Here is a 21,235-nt window from a genome sequence, read left to right on the forward strand (position 1 = left end):
GTTAATTCTGTGGTTTTTTGAATTGCTGTCATGTCTGGTAACCCTCACAACTTTTGAATTTTTTGAGAAAATTTTCAGACTTTATTCAATTATGAAGCTTAAAATGGGTTCCATGCTTGCGTTTAAAAGGTAAATAGATTGCTTGAGCTATTTGCTACATATATACACAACAAAATCATCGACATATTGTACAGTAGCTTTAGATATGAAAGTGGTACGGATCTCTGCAGTAAACCTTATTTTTTTTATGTGGACGGAAATGTTCTAAACATTTTTTCATTACTAGATGTGTGTTGTATTTAGGGCAAAGGAAAATATCCAAGCCCGTTTCCCCCTGGGTAGAGGAGGTCCTGCAAACGGATGCCTTCGTGTTGCCCTGCTACCAACTAAAATATTCCATTCTTCGCCAAGACTGCTACGTGTTAAATTAGTGAACGAATCTTAGGGGCGCCTTGTGCTACCTGAATTGATCATGGATAATTGTGGCCGGTTCTTACCTAGCAATCAGAAGAAAATATATGTAAAATAAACAAGTATAGTAAATTATATTATAATATAATATGTAATGATACGCATTGTGTCAATTTGAAAAGGTACCATCCTCTATAATTATTTCCTATAGAAAATTTTAAAATATGCAAAAACACGTCAAATTTATTTGTGAGGGGGACATTTTGTTGACCAGTTTTCAACTAAACTACATTAACTCTTTAGCGGGAGCGACCACAGCCACCAAAACCTTCAAAGGAAGGGAGGTTGAATGATACCTCATTTTAAAGGTCGTTCAACTTTCTTTTCAAAAATACCACACACCTAATTATTTTCAGTATTTTTGAAAAAGTTAAGTAAAACTGTAAGGATATTAAGTGTTGAATTCAGAACACGTGACCTGAGATTGCTAACAAAAAAATAAATAATCGCCGTGTTTTATATAAAGCAGCACAAATAGAAGTTTTGGGCATCTTTACTGCAGAACGCTCCACTTCACTTCACAATGTGACACGCTAGGTATGTCCCACAAAACTGTAAGAAAAGATCTAAAGGTACATAAATTTTACCCGTATAAAATGCAAATTCTTCAACAGCTTTGTAATGATGATTTCGACATAAGGATTGAATTTTGCGAAACAATTACGGATTGAATAACTGCAAACCAAATAATATTTTACAAAATATTTGCTTTACTGATAAGTGTACGTTTTTTCATAATGGACGTGTTAACATTCCAAGAAACAGAATGTTTGAGCTGGTATTCTTGGGAATACTTTGATTGGACCATTATTCATCGAGGAAAATCTAACTGGTGTGCTCTACTTAAGAAAATAATAGACCCGTTAATACTAACTACTTTGGAAAATCAAATTATTGCGGTTGTTGTTATAATTTGGCAAGAAAATCCCACTTACTTTTAACAACTTTTTAACTTTTAAAAATCCACTACATTTATTTCTTCCAGTTAGACAGTGGTTAAATGATAGATTTCCTGGTAGATGGATTACTAGAAGAGAAGTAATAGAATGTCTATATAAAACATTACCTCGAGATTTGAAAAATTTAAAAGAAAGAACAACAGTTGCTTGTAGGGAACTTCAGCCTGAAGTGTTTTAAAATGTTAGACAGGAGTTTGAGACCAGGCTCTATCACTGTTTACAAAATAATGGACGTTTCGAATACTTACTTTACTAAATTAATTTTATTTTTTTAAATTTACTTTTAGTTTAGGTTGAAAGGATGAACTTTCTCTTGATAATTTTTGTCACTTGGTATATGAGAAGTTCAAACTTCTCTCTGCTTTCCACAGCGACACGCATCAAGTTGCCAGATGATATTTCGCTTATTTTTGTTTGAATTATGTGTTGTTCCGATGCAAAGCCGTTGCACCTAAAGATACAATGCTCCGTGTCGTCTTTGATGAACACAATCACATTGGGTATATGTTTTTTGATCCATTGTGCCTCGTCTATCTGTGCCATCCGTTTTGATTGCCATTCTCTTCTCTAATAGCGGCTTTTACCTGAGATAGATGACCCTCCCAAGGGTTTTAGAGCATCTGCCGTTCTTTCGCTAGAAGGTGAATGGGAAGTGTACCCGCTATCATCTGTAGGGCTGTCGTTGAAGTAGTCTGGTACGCAGTTGTCTCTTTTAATAGGGGCTTTCGCTGGGCTCTGTTTATTATATCTCTGTAATTTTTATGTCAATTTAGTACATTTCCCAAATAAGTGTTCCACATAGGAGGTTCGATTGTACTACTTGCAGGTACATTCTTTGTTTTTGACTGCTTGGGCTTTCTATATTCGGCATGATCCTTTGTAGGGCTGCCGTTCTTTCTTCTGCTCTCTAAATTACATTTGTCAGGTATTTCGTGAAACTTAGGCCTATGTCGATTTATATGGCTAAGTATTTTGCACAGTTTGTGGGCATTATAATAGTACTACCAATCTGAAAAGAAAACTTGGGTCTTTGTCGTAGTCCTTTTAGTATGACCACTTCTGTTTTGCTTCCTGCCAGTTTGGGATTTATTCGAAAACAGCTATTGACTTTTTTGCAGCATGTGTTAAACTACAAATAAATAGAGGCTTGAGACAGGGTGACACAATATCACCGAAACTTTTTAATCAGGCTTTGGAAGATATTTTTAAAAGATTAGAATGGGAAGAAACAGGTATAAAAATTTGTGGACAACGCTTGAACCATCTAAGGTACGCTGATGACATCGCATTGATAACCGATGAAAAAGAAGAATTATTTGAAATAATGAAAGAACTGGACGTAGAAGCTGGAAACATAGGTCTTAATATGAATTACAACAAGACCAACATCATAACAAATACAGATGAAGACATCACAATGAGGATCGGACAAGATGAAATAGAACAAGTTCAGGATTATATATATCTGGGTCAAACTATAAAACTTAACAAAGAAAACCAAACAGCAGAGACAAAAAAAGAGTTAGACTGGCATGGGCGGCATTTGGCAAACTAAGCTACATTCTTAAAAACAAAAGATATCAACAGCATCTTAAGTCCAAAATATACAATCAATGCGTACTACCTGTTCTCACTTATGGTTCCCAAACGTGGACATTTACAAAAGCAAACATGGACAAAATTATAAAAACCCAAAGGGCAATGGAAAGACAAATGTTGCACATAAGACTAATGTATAAAAAGAGAAACGAGTGGATAAGAGAGAAAACACAAGTGAGGGATGTTCGACAAGAAGTTGCAAAATTGAAATGGAGATTTGCCGGACAGAATATAAGATAAAAAGAAGTCCGATGGAACAAAATTCTTATAAGTTGGAGACCGTGGGAAACAAAGCAGAGAAAGGTCCCAAATGAGTTGGGCAGATGATATCAAGTATCACGTGGGCTCTAGGTGGATGACTGTAGCAACAGACAGAGAAGAATGGAAAAGGATTGTTGGATTGATGGAGGCCTATGTTCAAAGATGGACCGAAGAAGGCTAATTAGATAGATAGATAGATAGTGTTAACTTTATCTTCGATTTCTCAGATCATGTCAGTCGTCACTGGTATCGCCAGGTTATCTGTGTATGCGATAGCTTCAGTATCTCTACCGTAGTCGATTTCTAGTACCCTGTTATTTAATATATTTCAGAGTGTTTGACATAATACGAAAACTTGAGGTATACCGGCTATTAACTTCTGTTTTGTATTTGTTGCTACTGTAACGTATCTATTAGTAAGATACCTTTTATTCATGTTGATGAGATCTCCTGACACTCGTGCTAATTTCAGTTTTATTATGATATGCGCCCAGTTTGCAGAGTTAAAGGCATTCTTTACATCGAAGATTACTAGTATGACCCATATTTTCTTTGTGTTCTTCACAGTGTCCGTTGAAATTTGGACGTGTACGAACCAGCATCCTTTAAAGATAGGTAAACTCATCACCGCAGATAGGTAAACTCATCACCAGTATTTTTGCCTTAAGGCGCTGGTTTCTAATGCGGAAGATTGCCAGTTACCTTGCCAGTTGCACTTCTTGTTTATATGGTAATTTATTAAATTCAGAAATTATTTTAAGCAAATTGTTTTAAAACAGATATTAATATCGATTTTTTTACGGTGTGGCCTATTCAACGTATCTGCTAATCTAAGCGGTTTTGAGATCAGAAAATTTAGTTGCATAGGTTTTCGATAGTGACTTTATAATGAAAATATTTATGAGCATGTGCTGTTTCCGTTTATATCGGAAATAGTCCTTAATTTATTAACTAATTAGAAATCTATTAATATGACAGAATGAATCAAAATGCTTAAGTAAAGTCTCCTGACTTATAAGCTATAAGCGGTTAAAGCCTACTTAAAGAAACATTATGCTGTGAAAACAGGACAGGTACACGTAAACTCTGCAGTTTTATGTACACCATTGTTTAGGACTGTAGAAGCGTAGATACAAAAATGAGGATATTGGGATGAGAATAGTAAAAATGGTTGGAAAATGGGAATGAAAGGATTCGCATGGATTTATGGTGAAGTGTATATGGCAGACTGGGATGCCCAAAACAGTTAGAGGGAAAAGAGATTCATTATTTACGTAGTTATCTACCATATGATCGGCCATTTTCATAAATGAAGGCAGGTTAGGGATATCCGCATGAAATCGTTGACAAAACAATCGCCGACTTGTTCTGGGTCCAAAAATGGTCAGCCAAATAAGTAGTGCAGCTACTTGCCGTTGGAATCTCCCCTCTTGTAAGTGATTACCAAACCAAGTTTTTGGTTTGGTAAGCTATGAATGGTAAATCATTGCAAGAAAAATTTTGGAGTGTATTGAAATGTACCATCCAAGTAATATGCCTCTGCTTTCGCCAAGTATCGTATATTCTCAAGAATGCCAAAAATAATATTATTTTGTTGCGAATCGTTATCCAAAACAAAACATTTATCGCGGTCCGTCTTTAGATTCATCTTTTGGATTGCTTGATGCGCTTTGCCATTGTCTTAGGTACAGGTGACATAAAAGAAAAACGATCGTTGCTGATATTCCTCCAAATACAAGAAATGTCCGTTGTTGTCATGTGTTCTTTGTAAGAAGTTGCAATCTTTTGGTGAATGATTTTTGATCGCCTCTCTTGAGCTTTTATCTTGCAGGAGTTGCTGATGACATGACGGGTTAGTTTTCGAAGATCGCTTACGTGATTGTGTTCCAAGACGCAGTGCAGAATATTTTTCGCAACTAAAATAATTATAGAAATATAAACACATACTAATAATAATTTCCCGAAAACTGGACTTTATTACATAAAATTAAGTCTTTAGTTTTAAAATTTTAATAAGTTCTTTGCATATTTTTACGTTTCATTCAAGTCAAAAAAATATTTGGATCTTCAGCTGGTATTGCAAAACTTATTATAAGAGTACAATTGCAATTGTACACAGAAATTAGTTATTTATACTAAATGATTTTCCAATCCTGGCACTTTAAATTTTTATTAAAAATATCTAACAAGAGAAATGTAGAGTATTTCTTAAACTTTAAAGAACAATATACGTTTGTGTTTGGATTTAAACTTCTAAATATGCAGCGTATTTCACTCTACCACCGTTCGCGAAACATGAAAATTTTATCAAGTAAAAAAAAAATAGCGAAGTTCTCTAGAATTAACTGGTCGATCACAAAAAATTATTTTCGGCTATACGAGATGTTCCATGTGGCATGATTTAGGCAGCTTTTAATAGAAAACTATCTTCAATATTACACCGACTCACACTTATTATTATTACCGTACTTTTCTGACATGGATACTGCACAAGTAACATACATGTTTTACATACATACTTTGGTTTGTATCTAACAATTTTCAGAGTCTTTCACAATTGAAATTTGAAATTATTGATATGCACAATTTCTAGTCCGCCTTGACGCAAAACGTAATGAGCAGCTCACTATCCCTGTTAAAGAAACAAGGGAACAAGGGCAAATTAAGAGAAATTTTTCTAGGCTTATAGTTTTAGATAGCTATCAATAGGATTTTGCAGAATGTCCAAATAAAAACCAATAAGTTACATTTGCATTTAATACATCTATTTTAGATTTATTCTGTCAAATTACCAAATCTTAGCGGTTTGCAAGGGGTTTATGGTTCATACCTGCTACGGGGTGCAGGTAAGCCAGTAATGAGTTTACCAATCTCTCGGGGTCTATTTGAAAATCCTTAAGGTGGGTACACATATGCTTCGAATACCGTCTCGAACCCCGTCGCGTACAGCGACGCGATCAACAGAAGTTCGCGACGTTGTTACAGGGGGCATTGAAATAAGTAACGAACCGAACACCGCTCCGTACTTTGTACCAAACATTTTAGCGTTCCAGCAGTAATTGAGTTGAATTTGCATGTGCAAGATGCAAGATTTTCTCTCCGTAATCCAGATAGAAGATTGGTCATTTTTTTTACACTCATCCACTGTAATTTGCATTTTAGAAGCAATCTCTTCCCATGCATCGTTTTTTTTATTTTATTGTAGTATCTGGGATTATTTGTATCCCATAATATCTCTTTTTCCCGATAATTTTCGATTAAGAGTAAACTATTCTCTTCCGTCCATTCCATCTTGATGCACTCAACTTTAAAAAGACCTTCAACCTTCAAAATAACAGACTGACTATTTTGAATGACTGGAGATTCGATAAAAGATTCGCAAGCTAGTCCAAACATGAATTCGCGGTGTACATTGTCGCGCTCAAATTTCTTTTGATGCGAAGGCATTTTACCGATGGATCGCTTCGATGTACGTTGTTGACGCGTCGAGGTACGGTACGCGGTTGCATGACTCCGTCCACACTTGAGAACGCGACGGGGTTCGAGACGGCATTCGGAGCATATGTGTACCCACCTTTTTACTTTTATGGCGGTGATGAGTTTGTACTATGTACAAGGGTATTTACGGTAATTGGTGATGAGTTTACGTGTACCCTAAAATTTTTAGCGCGTTTATTGCTAACTTAGCTTTTCTAAATCCGTATTACCTGATAAAGATAGTCTCTCATATATTAAATTCGTCTAGTAGGCGATTTTTAACAGGATTTTCGTATAGTTTTCCCAGACAGTTTAATAGACATATATGCCTGTACGAATGGCTTCTTCCGGGTTTTTACCGAAATTGTGTGTCATTGTAAGTTAAGTGTCTTATTAGCAGCTGGGTAACTGCCCTTCTAGTAGCTTCTGGATATTCATTCACTAGTATTTTTATAGCATCTGGTGGCACACGGTCCGGTCCAGGGGGTTTACCTATTTTGATGAAATTGGTGGGTCTGGTGAGTTCAGCCGTCGTCAATTCTTTGGAACAGTTCTTATCGTATCTAATCAAGAAGTCATTTATGGGCTTATTAGGAAACAGATTATTTGCTTTTCCTTCCTTTTGTCATCACACAGGCATTGATCACGCACGGCACATTGCCTGATTCTAAGGCATTCTGTTCGCTTTTCGCCTTGTGTGCTTTTATTATGTTGTTATTAAAGTTAGTAGTTTCTTCTTGTAAGTTCCGTATATGATTTATGAATTTGTTCTTATCGAACTCAAGTAATTTCCTGCCGTTCCTGGTTGTGACCTTTATGCCGACTTCGTATGATATGTACTTGTAGAAGGTGAAGATGTTATCAAGCACGTCCCATCTCGAGAAGTTCGTTGCACAGTTGTTGGTGTTATGTGACTTCACAACTCAACTCTTTCGACTGTGGGTTTACCGTTGTTTAACATAGTCAGGTTTGCGGAGGAAATCAATTCGTTCCAAATTTTACCTCTTTTGTTATTTTTGGGAACCCAGACAGTTTAATAGACATATATGCCTGTACGAATGGCTTCTTCCGGGTTTTTACCGAAATTGTGTGTCAGTGTAAGTTAAGTGTCTTATTAGCAGCTGGGTAACTGCCCTTCTAGTAGCTTCTGGATATTTATTCACTAGTATTTTTATAGCATCTGGTGGCACACGGTCCGGTCCAGGGGGTTTACCTATTTTGATGGAATTGGTGGGTCTGGTGAGTTCAGCCGTCGTCAATTCTTTGGAACAGTTCTTATCGTATCTAATCAAGAAGTCATTTATGGGCTTATTAGGAAACAGATTATTTGCTTTTCCTTCCTTTTGTCATCACACAGGCATTGATCACGCACGGCACATTGCCTGATTCTAAGGCATTCTGTTCGCTTTTCGCCTTGTGTGCTTTTATTATGTTGTTATTAAAGTTAGTAGTTTCTTCTTGTAAGTTCCGTATATGATTTATGAATTTGTTCTTATCGAACTCAAGTAATTTCCTGCCGTTCCTGGTTGTGACCTTTATGCCGACTTCGTATGATATGTACTTGTAGAAGGTGAAGATGTTATCAAGCACGTCCCATCTCGAGATGTTCGTTGCACAGTTGTTGGTGTTATGTGACTTCACAACTCAACTCTTTCGACTGTGGGTTTACCGTTGTTTAACATAGTCAGGTTTGCGGAGGAAATCAATTCGTTCCAAATTTTACCTCTTTTGTTATTTTTGGGAACCCACAAAGGATAAATTTGGCATTTACATCACCAGCTATGATATAGGCTGCGATGCCTTCATGATTTTTTTAACTCGCTCTACATATTTTGTCATGTTTATATTAGATGAGATATAATAGGCTATAATTGCTAGTTCATTAATTTATATCTTTAAAATTTGTTCTTTCTTTGCATTTTTGTTTATATATATATATATATATATATATATATATATATATATATATATATATATATATATATATATATATATATATATATATATATATATATAAGCGAGGTTCCTACAGCCTCTGCCGCTTCTCGCATTTCGACCGCCATCGTTTTCTGTCCATCCATTCGTTTTCTTTGATGGCTCCATCTCTCATTATGTGCCGTACATTTTCTTCCCAGGCAACTGAAGGCCTTCGCCTTCTTCTTCTTCGTTGTGGTATGTAATTTAAAGCTTTCTTTGGCCATCTATCTTCAGTCATTCGCTTCACGTGACCATACCACAGTAGTTGTCTCGTTTTAATTCTATCTACACTGGATTATACAGTATTTGTCCTCCTTCTAATATCTTCATTCCTGATATGATCTTTTTTGGATATACCACAAGCTCTCCTTAGAGAATCCATTTTTACTACTTCTATTCTTTTTCTATCTTTTTTCGTGATCTGCCAAACTTTTGCCCCATAAGTCATAACAGGCTCTACCAAGGTTAGAGAGATTGTCAATTTCGTTTCTTGTCTTATATCATTAGACCATAGTAGAGAGTCTAGAATGTTTACCGCTTTTTTTTCTGCTGCGTTCTGTTTTCGATATCTCTTTTGGTAGTGCCTTCTTTAGATATTATAGATCCGCGATATTTCTATTCATTACATGTTTTTGTGTTTCTAATTTCTAACTCTGAATCTTCTTCATCATCTCCTATTTTAAGATACTCTGTCTTTGACATATTCATATTGAGGCCCCCTTTTTTTATATTCTTTCTTTAGTTTTCTAAACATGTAGTCCATGTCTTCCTCATCATTCGCTACGACTACCTGATCATCTGCGAAAAATAAAGTTGTTAGACATTTACCATCGCCTATGTCTATTCTCATTCTGGATACTTGTTTCATTCACTGATCTAGCGATGATTGAATATATATTTCTAATAAGGTCAGCGATAGACAATATCCTTGTTTAAGCCCCTTTGTTATTGGAAATGATTCAGATATAAAGTTTCCTTCTTTAACGACACTTCTTGCATTTTTGTATATACATATTTGCGATAGTATCCACATACTCTCTACTTTGTCTAGACTTTCATCAATGTTTGAAACAGTTTTTTCAAAGATACCGTATCACATGCCTTCTCTAAATTTACAAACAATAGGTGGGTAGATAGGTTCGAAGCCATTTTAAGTCGATAAAACTAGCTCTTCTAGATCACTAGGATAAGAGTTATCCGGGATCAATTGAATATTTTTCTCAACATCTTGTCCGGAGTTATTCCAGACATTACCTGTGGTTTTGAAACGTCTTGAGTATTTGTCATTGTAACATCTTTTCCCGAAAAATGAACCAGTCCGAGGTCTTAAAATAGACCAGACCAAAAGGTCCGACTAACAATAACCAACTTAACGTAGTTCACAACTCCACTAGATTTAAATTAAGCCTTCTCTGGGCGTTTTTCGAATAATAGATTCACTTTTTTAACAGGTTTTTCTGTATTTGCTATGTCTTTTGTATATTCAGCATTCAAGGAATGGGCAATATGACTGTGAATCTACCTTTTTAGATTATCTCCAGAGCCCCATTAGAAACAGCTTGCGTTTAGTTATAGACCAGTTTATAGAACGATATAATAATGAGAAACACAAGCAAACTTTACGTTTATATTAAAGAAACTAATTATGATTGTATATTAAAGAATAAATAAGTACATCTTTCTGATTGTGACTGCGGGGTAACTTCTTTAAAATAAATAAATCTGATAATAAGTAACTCGTGGCGATTTTAATTTACTTAAACAACACCAAAATGGAGATTAGACCTTTCGTAATCCATGAATGCCCAATTTATTTTTTTTAAACTATAAAATTTTACTTATACATAATTATCAGTAATATTATTCTTAATATGGAAATATTCATGAAATTGTTATATCTTTGCAATTTTGAATTTTAACTCGTCCTATAATTAAAAAACAATTTTTACTCAATGTTACAGTACATTTTACATAATGTGGTTTGATTTTACAATTTTTTCTTGAGATCGTCTGTTTTCTTCACATTTCTCCATGAAGTATTCTTTCACATTGAATTTTATATTAAAAAATCTGTCGACGTACGACTCGTTTTAAGAGAAGTTATGAATTTACTATGCCATATCAATTAGTTGAGGGCATATTGCAAAATATCACTTAGGTCTGATTTTAGTGGCATATTTTCCAATAAACAGTAGTGTTGAGCCATGCTTCATATGAATGGATTATATACTTGCAATTTAAAAATAACCCTTTTCCTTTTAGCTTGTGATTCCATCCAGTGCGAGATGTTATATATTATCAAAATTAGATGATAGAGTAATACACTTAATATCGCTCCATTTTGCAAAAAGTCTTTCTCCATTTACATAAAATCGAAAATCATATGATTGACGAGCCTCTTCAACAATAAGTTTTGTAAATGACACTTTGCTGATCTATTATCCCGCAAAGTTCCTGGTGCTTGGTATTCACATTTTTGTAAATGAAATATTAAATATCTGCTGGTAAATAAATAATTTAAAAATACCAATAAATTTATCACATTAAGTACGAGTACTACTCTAGATCAAGTTCAAATATTCGCTATTATTTTTAGCGACTTTTTGGTCAGTATAACAGTTAAAATTATAATGGTATCCGCTCTTGTCACAAAAAAACCCAAAATTTGTAGCCGAATCAAATAAGCTTTTCACGTATAAAAAGTTATGTCAATATTATTTCTGAGATACTATTATCACAGTATTAGCTAAATATGAGAAAATTGCAAATCACAATAAAAAAACGTAAAATTAACAAACAACGACTTGTGCAAGGATCACATTTAACTTAACATTAATCAACAAGAATAATCTAGTAAACGTTAAAAAAAGGGCGGATATGAAACTTGTTTTGCTAAATGTGTAAATCTAAGCGAACTAAGCAAATTTGTCCGTTGTTCATAATTCTTTTATTGAATGTATATTGAAAATTGAAGTTAAAAAAGAAATAAAATTTTCAGTGACCTATAAACAGGACGCTGATCTATAATGGTTTAAGGAAACTTCTTTAAATTGGCTTGTGTTTACATTTCATATCTACATTTAGGTCTAGAGACTTGAATACCCAGACAAGATATATCAGATATCCACCGGCTTACTGAAAAATGTAAAAGTACGAGAGCCGTTAATGAAAGTCTAGAGCGATTAATTTGACAAAAGGAATTTCTGTTATTTTTCTTAAATTCCGCTCTTTACATGTTGGTTAAAAATTTATGGAACTTCGTATACTTTAACGCTAGTTGTTTCCAACGATTATTATAAAATAAATTGGACACATAAGACAAACATGGCCATAAAATGTAATTTAAGTAACGTCATTAATTATTACACTCCAACATGTCCAACATTGACGGTTTGCGTTTTTAAAAGTCAACATATTATTAGATCTTAATGTTTCTTTTGTATATTAAAATAAACTTTTTTTTTTATTTAGAATTTCCCCATCAACCATTAAAGGTTATTAGCGGGTTTTACAGATTTTACAGTTGTGATTAAATATACTAATTACAAATTGCGTAATAAATTACAAATAATAAATTACCAAATTACAAAATGATACATATAATATAACTTAAATTTTGAGTAGTAAACGTATGTCCTTAAGGAATTTGATTGTATTTGATACATTACAGTTTAAAATATCTTTTCTTTTCTTCTTCTGGTACGTTGTTGATGGCTCTTTCGTAGGAATAAAGAGGACATTCAATCACTATATGTTGAACAGTTATTGGACATTCACAATAGGAACATTCAGGTGGTAGTTCTTTTGTTATGAGATGCTGGTGAGTTAACGCTGTATGTCCAATTCTTAGTCGGTTTATAATCACCTGTTGCCTTATGTTTTCTGGAAATTGTAGTTTAATGCCAATCCTAGTTTTAACGTTTTTAAGGTTAGTCTTATTAGAATTTCACATTTGTTGCCAATTTTTTAAACAGTGCTGTTTAATTATGATCTGGATATCACTGAATGGAATTGTAGTCATTATTTCAGTTTGCTCGTCAGTAGCAGCTTTCTTTGCTAACTCATCTACTTTTTCATTTCCTGCGAATCTTGTATGTGATGGTACACAGAGAAATTTAACGTTCCCGTGTCTGTTTTGTAGGTGATAAAGTGCTAATTGTATTTGTTGCAGGATAGCATGTACTGGATATATTTGCATTAAGCTCTGAAGAACAGATAAAAAGTCAGTAATTACAAGAAAGTTTGAGCTTACATGACTCTTACACATGTCTAATGCTTTTAAAATGGCGATTGCTTCTCCCATGAAAATGCTGCAGAAATGAGGGATGCCAACTCCATATTCAGATTTTATTAGAATAAAGGCCGCTGCATGTCCGTTTTCAGTTCTTGACGCACCAGTAAAAATCTTGTTATAACCAGTGTATTCTGATATCCGTTCTTAATATAATTTGTTAATGATTATGAGATTTGTGGTACTCTTTGGATAGTCTGTGAGGGATATATCAATAGTGGGAAAATTAATAGTCCAGGGAGGTATAGTTCGTTGTGTAGGATAAGAATGTGTCAGCTGCTCCATGTCAAAACGATATCTAGTTAAATGTTCTTTAAGGGGTGGATATTTAATTTGTTGATGGCAATGAGTAGATGGATATATTTTGTAAAGAAGTGGATAGTTTGTGTTATTAGGGTTTGAAGACAGTCTCGCGGCATAATTTACAGAAATGTGTTGTCTTCGTATTGATAGGGGGGATTTATCTAGGATAAATATATATATATATATATATATATATATATATATATATATATATATATATATATATATATATCTAGATGTATGCATATATTTCTGATATTCCTCTTTTTTACACAATGACATATTTTTGTTAGCCATTTCCATTTATTTTATTCATTGAATACTAAGTACATAATTTACAAACTTTCTGTGTGCTACTCTATTTTTTTAATATTATTTCCTTAATCCTTAAATATATTGTTTAATCTCAAGTCTTCTTTGTTCTTACGAATCATATCAATAGCTCATTAGGTCTAAACTGCTCCTAAAAATATTTTCGTTTTTTTTAACACGCATAATATGAAAAAAATACTTGTACTATTAGGTTAATGTGATACTTTTTAAATGAATATGTTTTCAATAACCTGCTTCTAGTAGTTATATATTAACTAAGAATGCTCAGCAATTAGTCCTCTACCACATACTTCATGTTATATAATAACCATGTTGTGTTCACCGTTTTGCCAGAGGAATGTTTTCTACCCATTACAACGAAATACCAAGAAACATTCAATTTCACTATGAGTTGTTAAACGTAGTAGGCTAATTTCTTAAGTTCGTTTCGTTGGTTGCCGGTGTATCTTTGTTAGTTGCGTAGTTCCCACGCAAATAAAATAATATTTATGATCATGATCAGAACTTGTTCCCTCCGGCAGTCAGTTGTCACTCTGGGTTAGTGAGGTCTAGGTGGACGTGAAAATTTTTAGATTTACTATCTTCAACAAGTATCTGGTTTCTTTTATTTGTTATTAGCGGTTCGTTCGAACTCCCACTAAAAATATTTATTTAAATACCTTAATGTATTCAGAGTAGAAATTTTATTATATTTATGTAGGCATGTAGGTGGCACTTAATTATTAAAGTAGATCAAAATAATTAAAAACTATATTCTTTTTTTAAAGCTTGCCTTGTTTAAGTTTCATGCATTATTTAAAGGTTTCCTACATTTTGTTATTTCAATTAGTAAGGTAGAGTTTTCGGCTCTCTCGATGTAAACATAGATGTTTTTTTTTACGTTTAAGACATTCCTAAAGAAGATACTTGAGAGAAACAATGATTACTAATATATGACACACTTAAAATAACACGATTTTTGTGACCTGTAAGTTAAGTTGTGCCAGGATAAAAAAAACTATCTTTATTTAATTAACCTCTTTAACCTAGATATGCCTAAAACTTAGTTTTAAAATTTACGCGTTATATAAGGTAGCAAAAACATGTTTATCGCTAAACCATAAAATTTATGCAATACAAGTAAAAAAATACTGTACGAAATATGGTACACCACGCGTATATCCTACTATAAAGTTTGCTCTATCATGGCACAAACTACATCAAGTTTAGTTTTTTCCATGGAATCACCAAATGATCTAATCAGTTACAGCGAATATCGACGTTTTCATTGGCTGATGGTCGACCTCAAGAATAGAGAGCAAGTTTTTTATTTTGTTCTTATTCTTCTGCGAGAAATGTTGACATAACCATTAAATATTAGAGTTCCCAGATAAGCTTTATACTTCTCAACTTCCTGTGGGTGATTCTACTGTATAGCATATCTATTAGTTTCTGACGGTATACCTTTTATAATTTTCTTCATAAAAAAAATGAAAACCATTCAAGGGTACATGATCTGGAATTTTTTCTACAATGATACATTTATGTTGTGTGAAAATCTTTTCTTTGTAAGCTCAACTCTGGAACAGTTATGAACTCATCACTTTACAGCCCCCCATAATATAATTAGACCCTCCGAGATAGAGTAATCTGATCACCGGCAACGTTTGAAGAGAGGTAAGCTCCGCGTAAAATCACCGCAGATAGGTAATCTCATCACCAGCTTTTTGGCCCCAACGCGCTTTTTTCTAATGCGGACGATTGCCTTTTACCTGTTATACTTCCCGTGTTTGTGGTAATTTATAAAATTTTGGAAATTATTTTAAACAAATTGCTTTAAAATAGATATTAATATCGAGTTTCTTACGGTGTGGCCTATTAGACGCATCTGCCAATCTGAACGGTTTTGAGATCTGAAAATTCAGTTTCTTAGGTTTTCGATAGTGAACTTTATAATGAAAATATCTGTGAGCATGTACTGTTCCCGTTTACATCGGAAATAGCCCCCGAAACATTACGAAATGTATGTGGATACGCAAAAGAAAATGAATAATTTATTCATTATGTGTCTGTTTTCAATGTGACTCTATAAGTTGTCGTTCCATCGTTTTCGTGGTCTTCCTACTAATCGTCTTAGTAGGACTCAGTAGAAAAGAGAAACGATCGTTGCTCATATTTCTACGAATAAAAGAAATGTAAGTTGTTGTCAGCTGTTCTTTGAAAGAAGAAGTTGCAATCTTTTGGTGAATGAGTTCTAATGACCTCTGTGATAAGTCCTCTTAAGCTTTAATCTTGCAGGAGTTGCTGGTGACTTTACGATTTAGTTTTCGAAGATCGCTTACCTGATTGTGTCCTAAGTCGCAGTCCAGAATATTTTCCGCAACTAAAAGAATTATAGAAATATAAACAAATACTGGTCATTTTCAGACAACTGGAATTTATTTCATAAAATTAAATCTTCTTTAGTTAAAAAATTTTAATTTCTTTATACTTTATGTTCTTTGCATATATTTACATTTCATGTGAAAAATTACTTTATTGAATTAAAAAAATGATCTATTTATGGTTGTCAAAAAAATATTTGGATCAGCTGGTATTGCAAAATTGCAGTTCTACATAGAAATTAATTATTTATACTAAATGATTTTCCAATACTGGCAGTTTGAGTGTTTCACTCTACCACCATTCACGAAACATAGAAATTGTGTTAAGTAAGAAAAATACCTAAGTTCTCTAGAATTAAGTGGTCTATCATCAAAAATTATTTTCGGCTATACAAGGTGTTGCATATATGACATGACTTAGGGTGTTTTTAATAGAACACCAGTAAGATATCACAAAGCGAGCAATTCACAACTATACCCTATGGTTGATTAAAACTTACTGAAAGTATTTAGGCTTTTTCCAAAAGAAAGATTGTGCTCATATGTACAAGTGAAAACATGTTCATGTTTTCACTTGTACATATGAGCATTTGTTTTCTGGTTCTTTTAACTCAATAACTGATTCGAAAAATTTTAGTCTTTACGATAAATTCAATATCTTAATATATTACTGTAAGCCAGTAATTCTCAACCTGTGGGGCGCGCCCCCCAAGGGGGGCGCTGTTATTAATGTATTAATGGGGGGGGGGGCGTGAGCCTATTCGAAAAAAACATCAACAACATTGACTTATTTACTAAAATCAAAGCAACACAAAATTCTTACAAAATAAAAAATAAAATACACATGAACACTGATATAACAGGTATAATTATAAAGAGCACTTAACACTAAATTATGAATAAGTTTAATAATAAATCAGTGACTTCCTTGAGCTTGTTTTGTAGAGCAAAGTTTATTGAAACGGGGTGTAATATTAGAAATAGACGTTCTCAGTTCTTTTTCTATATTTAGCTGCGATCTATATTTGGTCTTCAAAGCAGCCACCGCAGAAAATCTTGTTTCGCAAAGGTAGGATGTTGAAAACGGCAATAGTATACGGAACGCCCTGGTTTTCAGTGCAGAAAACTTATCATTTACTTCTGCCCAAAATTCAAAGAGGGATTTATTATTAAACTGTTTCTTGATTTTATCATTTGCCGTGAAGTCAATGAAGGTTTCTTCTTCGGCAGTAGAGAGCCCTTCCGGTATAATTTGGAACGGATTCCTAACCCACTCGTAACTACGTATTAATTTGTCGTAGGCAAAAAAATATCTTTCAAAATTTTTAGTCAGCATCGCTAAATGATCTTCAATGGTTACAAAAACAACTTTCACGTGTTGTTCTTCAACCTTGTAAGTTTTAATACATTCATCCACATTTGCAAACATTTCTAGGTTTGTTTGCTTTAAATTTCTACTCCACAATTCCAATTTTTTAAAAAACCATTAACTTTATCACTCGTATCCAATATATGTGTATTGGCTTCTTGAAGCTGAATGTTAAAAATATTTAGTTTCTCGAATATGTCAACCAAGTAGCTTAATTTCATCAAAAATAAACTATCTCGAAACATCTCGGCTTCCGGTCTATTTCCTTCTTCTAGAAAAATAGCGATTTCATGTCTTAATTCAAAAACACGTTGTAAAAATTTCCCTAGTGATAACCATCTTGCCTCACAATAAAATAATGATGCTGAATGTAAGGCACTTGTGTTTTTACAAAGTGCAGAAAAGATTCTGGTTTTCAATGGTCTCATTTTTATGTAATCAACTACTGTTACAACCGTTGTTAGCACAATATTCAGGCCAGGAGACATTTCTTTGGAAGCCAGAGCTTCTCTGTGGATCATACAGTGTGTCCATATACACATTATAGACTTTTGTTTCACAAGCGCTTGTAGACTATGAAATTTTCCGGACATTGCACGAGCACCCTCCGTGCATATTTCGACGCAATTCTTCCACTCTATTTTTGTTTCATTTATATAATCGTTTAAGATAGCAAATAATGCGAGCGACGTTGCTTTCAGTTCTATTGGTTTGCAAAAAAGTAGGTCTTCTACTAATGATATGCCATCACAAAATCGAACGTAGGCAATAAAATGAGCATCTTTATTGCTATTTGTTGCTTCATCAAGCTAAATCGAAGACAGCTTGTCGCGCAACATCCCGAGTAGCTTATCCTGTACATCTTCAGCTATATCACAAATTCGACGGGCAACAGTATCATTTGATAGAGGTATAGACTCCAATTTTTTGGCAAAATTATCTCCAAACATAGTTTCTACAATTTGAATTGCAGCTGGCAAAATAAGCTCTTCACCAATAGTGTGAGGCTTTTTCCATCTAGCTATTTGATGGGAGGTTTTATAAGAGGCAAGTAAAGCTTTTTCATTCACAGTCAAAGTTTCTTTTAAATGATTTTTGTTTTTCATGAGATTTTAATTTTAACTCGAAGAATTCTCGGGATTGATTAATGCACTCACTATGAAGCGTTTCCAAATGTCTTTTAAGTTTATTTGGTCTCATGCTGTCGGCTGCTAAAATTTTTCAGCAAATGATACATAAAGGCCGTTTTTCTTCATTTATTTCAGTAAACGTAAACCCAAAATTTAAGTAATCTTGAGAATATTTTCTTGATTTTATTTTTGGAACCATTCTTTACACTTGTTGATGCTTCACTAGTATCGAATGCTCGCTTACGCCCAGTTAAAAATGTATCCATGATTTTGTATAAATTTAAGTATATTTACCTACTGCGTGGAATATTTTAATACCGTGAACTGCAATTAATACACGCAAACTACAACATAAACATTCACAATAAATTTACTCACTCGACTAAGGTCTGGGTCTGAGGAGGAGAGAGGAGAACTCGGAAATCGGAACTTCTCGCGAAGAGAGACGATCGGTTCTGGATTATTGTTGCCACATATCAATAAATTTACTTATTCTCGGTAATTTGGTAATTAAGGTTTTACTGTAAGTTTAGTGCAAGGGCGGATCCAGAGAGACCGGCTAAAAAATTTGACAAATAAATATACTTTAATAACGATAAGGTTTGATTGTTTTTATGGCACTCAAGTATGTGAAAAGTGTCTTAAAAAAACATTTCGGTACCACCGCAAAAAGTTCATGTACCACAACCCCCCCCCCCCCTGAAAATCGGTTCTGGATTCACATATTTTTATTGTATGAGGGGGGGCGCGGTGAAAATAATTATATAAAATTGGGTGGCAACTGGTAAAAGGTTAAGAAACGCTGCTGTAAGCAATAAACTAAAGATCGTAACATCGCGTCGTGTTTGTTTAAAATACTGGGAAATTTCGGAATTACAAAGTTATTTATTTCCAAAAAATGAATTTTGGCTCCTCGTGAATGGTTTGTCAGTTATTCCATTAAGCGCGTCCTCAGGTGCGCGATAGTAGAATGCACTCACCGGTATAGCCAGTGGGTACGGAGGAAATAAAATACTCCCCGCGGACCAAAAAGTGACTAAAGGACAAACTGTGACAGAAAATGCTGGCCCTCCAGGTTGGAGCTTGTACTATGAGCTATCAACTAATACATGGAAAAAAGACACTACGAATCGTATACTATTGCCTCGGAATGGGACGGAAACACGATCAGAAACAGAAAGCACGATCTTAAAAACGTATTGGGTGATTTTAATACCGAACTGGATAATGAAGAGCATCTAAAATCAGTAATTTACACGCATAGTTCACACAATATTACTAACGATAATGGTCCACTATTAGCAGAGTTTTTTGTAACTAACAATATGACTGTACAAACTACACAGTTCCAAAGAAAAGACATGCATAAAGTAACGGAACTACTCGTAACCAGATTGACCATGTCCTTATTGATGGAAGACATTCTAATAACATCATCAGTGCACATAGCATAAAAGTAGCAGAAAGTGACTCGGATTACCTCTTGGTGAGAAAGAAGATGATAATAAAGCTAAGCACAACTCACAAGGCAACAAGTGATAACAAAATCTTGCATTACGTAAGAAAGAACAAGAATACCAATTGCCAATATAAAATAGATTTCAGATACTGAAAGAAGAGATACGAAATGCAGAGATGACCTTAACCAGAAATCGCAAAATTTAAACAAAGTTTAAAGCTAAAAACCAACAAAAGGATGAAGCTACTAACAAGAACAACAGATCATAATAGAGAAGCTTACCATAGAATTGGAACAGAAATGAAAAAAATTTTAAAAAGAAAGAAAAAATGATATACAGAAAATTGGATAAAGCAACTTAAGAGCAATCACAGAACCAGCAGTATAGGTAGATTTATAATAAAATTAAAACACTAAAGAGCAAACAGTAAATAGTCCGGAATTTACAAAACACGATAAACACACGTTTTCAGTGCTTAAGAACCATAGAGGCAGCACTACAGATAGTAAAAAAAGAGCCCCGGGCCCAGATGGTGTCCATGCGAAAATGATTGAGAAGGCTTATGGCAAAAGCCATATTCTACTCGTTCACAAAAAGGGAAATAAAAATATATGTAAGAATTATAGAGGCATATCTTTAATTAATAAAACATGTAAAGTTATGTCGAATATTCAAAAGATTAATTTTGTACCTAGAAGAAAAACTAGTTAATAATTTCCAAACGAGAAGGTAAAAAATAGACCAGATCTTTATCTTGTGCCAAATTTTAGAAAAGTGTTGGGCATACAACAATGATATACATAACATTTTTATGGATTTTAAACAAGCGTATGACTCTGTAAGCAGAGATGCACTGTGGAAGATATGATTAGCCCAGATATATATGCAGAATTCATGTGCACAGCAGAATTTGCAGAAGTACATCATATGAGTTTTAAACCAAAACGGGGCGATCCACTTTCCCCTTTGTTATTCAACTTTATTTTAGAACACGCATTTAGCAAAAGCACAACCAAAATTAACAAAGGGCTTCGCTGCCCAGGGGCCGAAGGTACTGTTACCTTTTGCTGACGATGTCGATAAACTTACACAATCCACCAGAGATGCAAAAGAAGTTTTTACCCCTTTTAAAAAGGGACCAGTAAAATTAGCCTTAAGGTCAACGAAGATAAGACCAAGTACATGGTAGTACAGGCTTTATACAAAATACAACCTTCTGGGAAAGTCTCGATGGTAGAAGGT

At 34.0% G+C, this 21,235-nt stretch overlaps 1 protein-coding gene across 1 annotated transcript; it reads right to left on the reverse strand.

The window, feature by feature from the left end:
• Nucleotides 1-16,950: 16,950 nt before the first annotated feature.
• On the reverse strand, nt 16,951-17,463 carry LOC140442323 (zinc finger BED domain-containing protein 5-like). Its single transcript, XM_072533397.1, has one exon. The coding sequence runs from the start codon at nt 17,461-17,463 to the stop codon at nt 16,951-16,953; it is 513 nt and encodes a 170-aa protein (XP_072389498.1).
• Nucleotides 17,464-21,235: the final 3,772 nt, after the last annotated feature.

Source organism: Diabrotica undecimpunctata, chromosome 5 (genome assembly GCF_040954645.1).
Source record: "Diabrotica undecimpunctata isolate CICGRU chromosome 5, icDiaUnde3, whole genome shotgun sequence".
NCBI classification, from domain to species: Eukaryota; Metazoa; Arthropoda; class Insecta; order Coleoptera; family Chrysomelidae; genus Diabrotica; species Diabrotica undecimpunctata.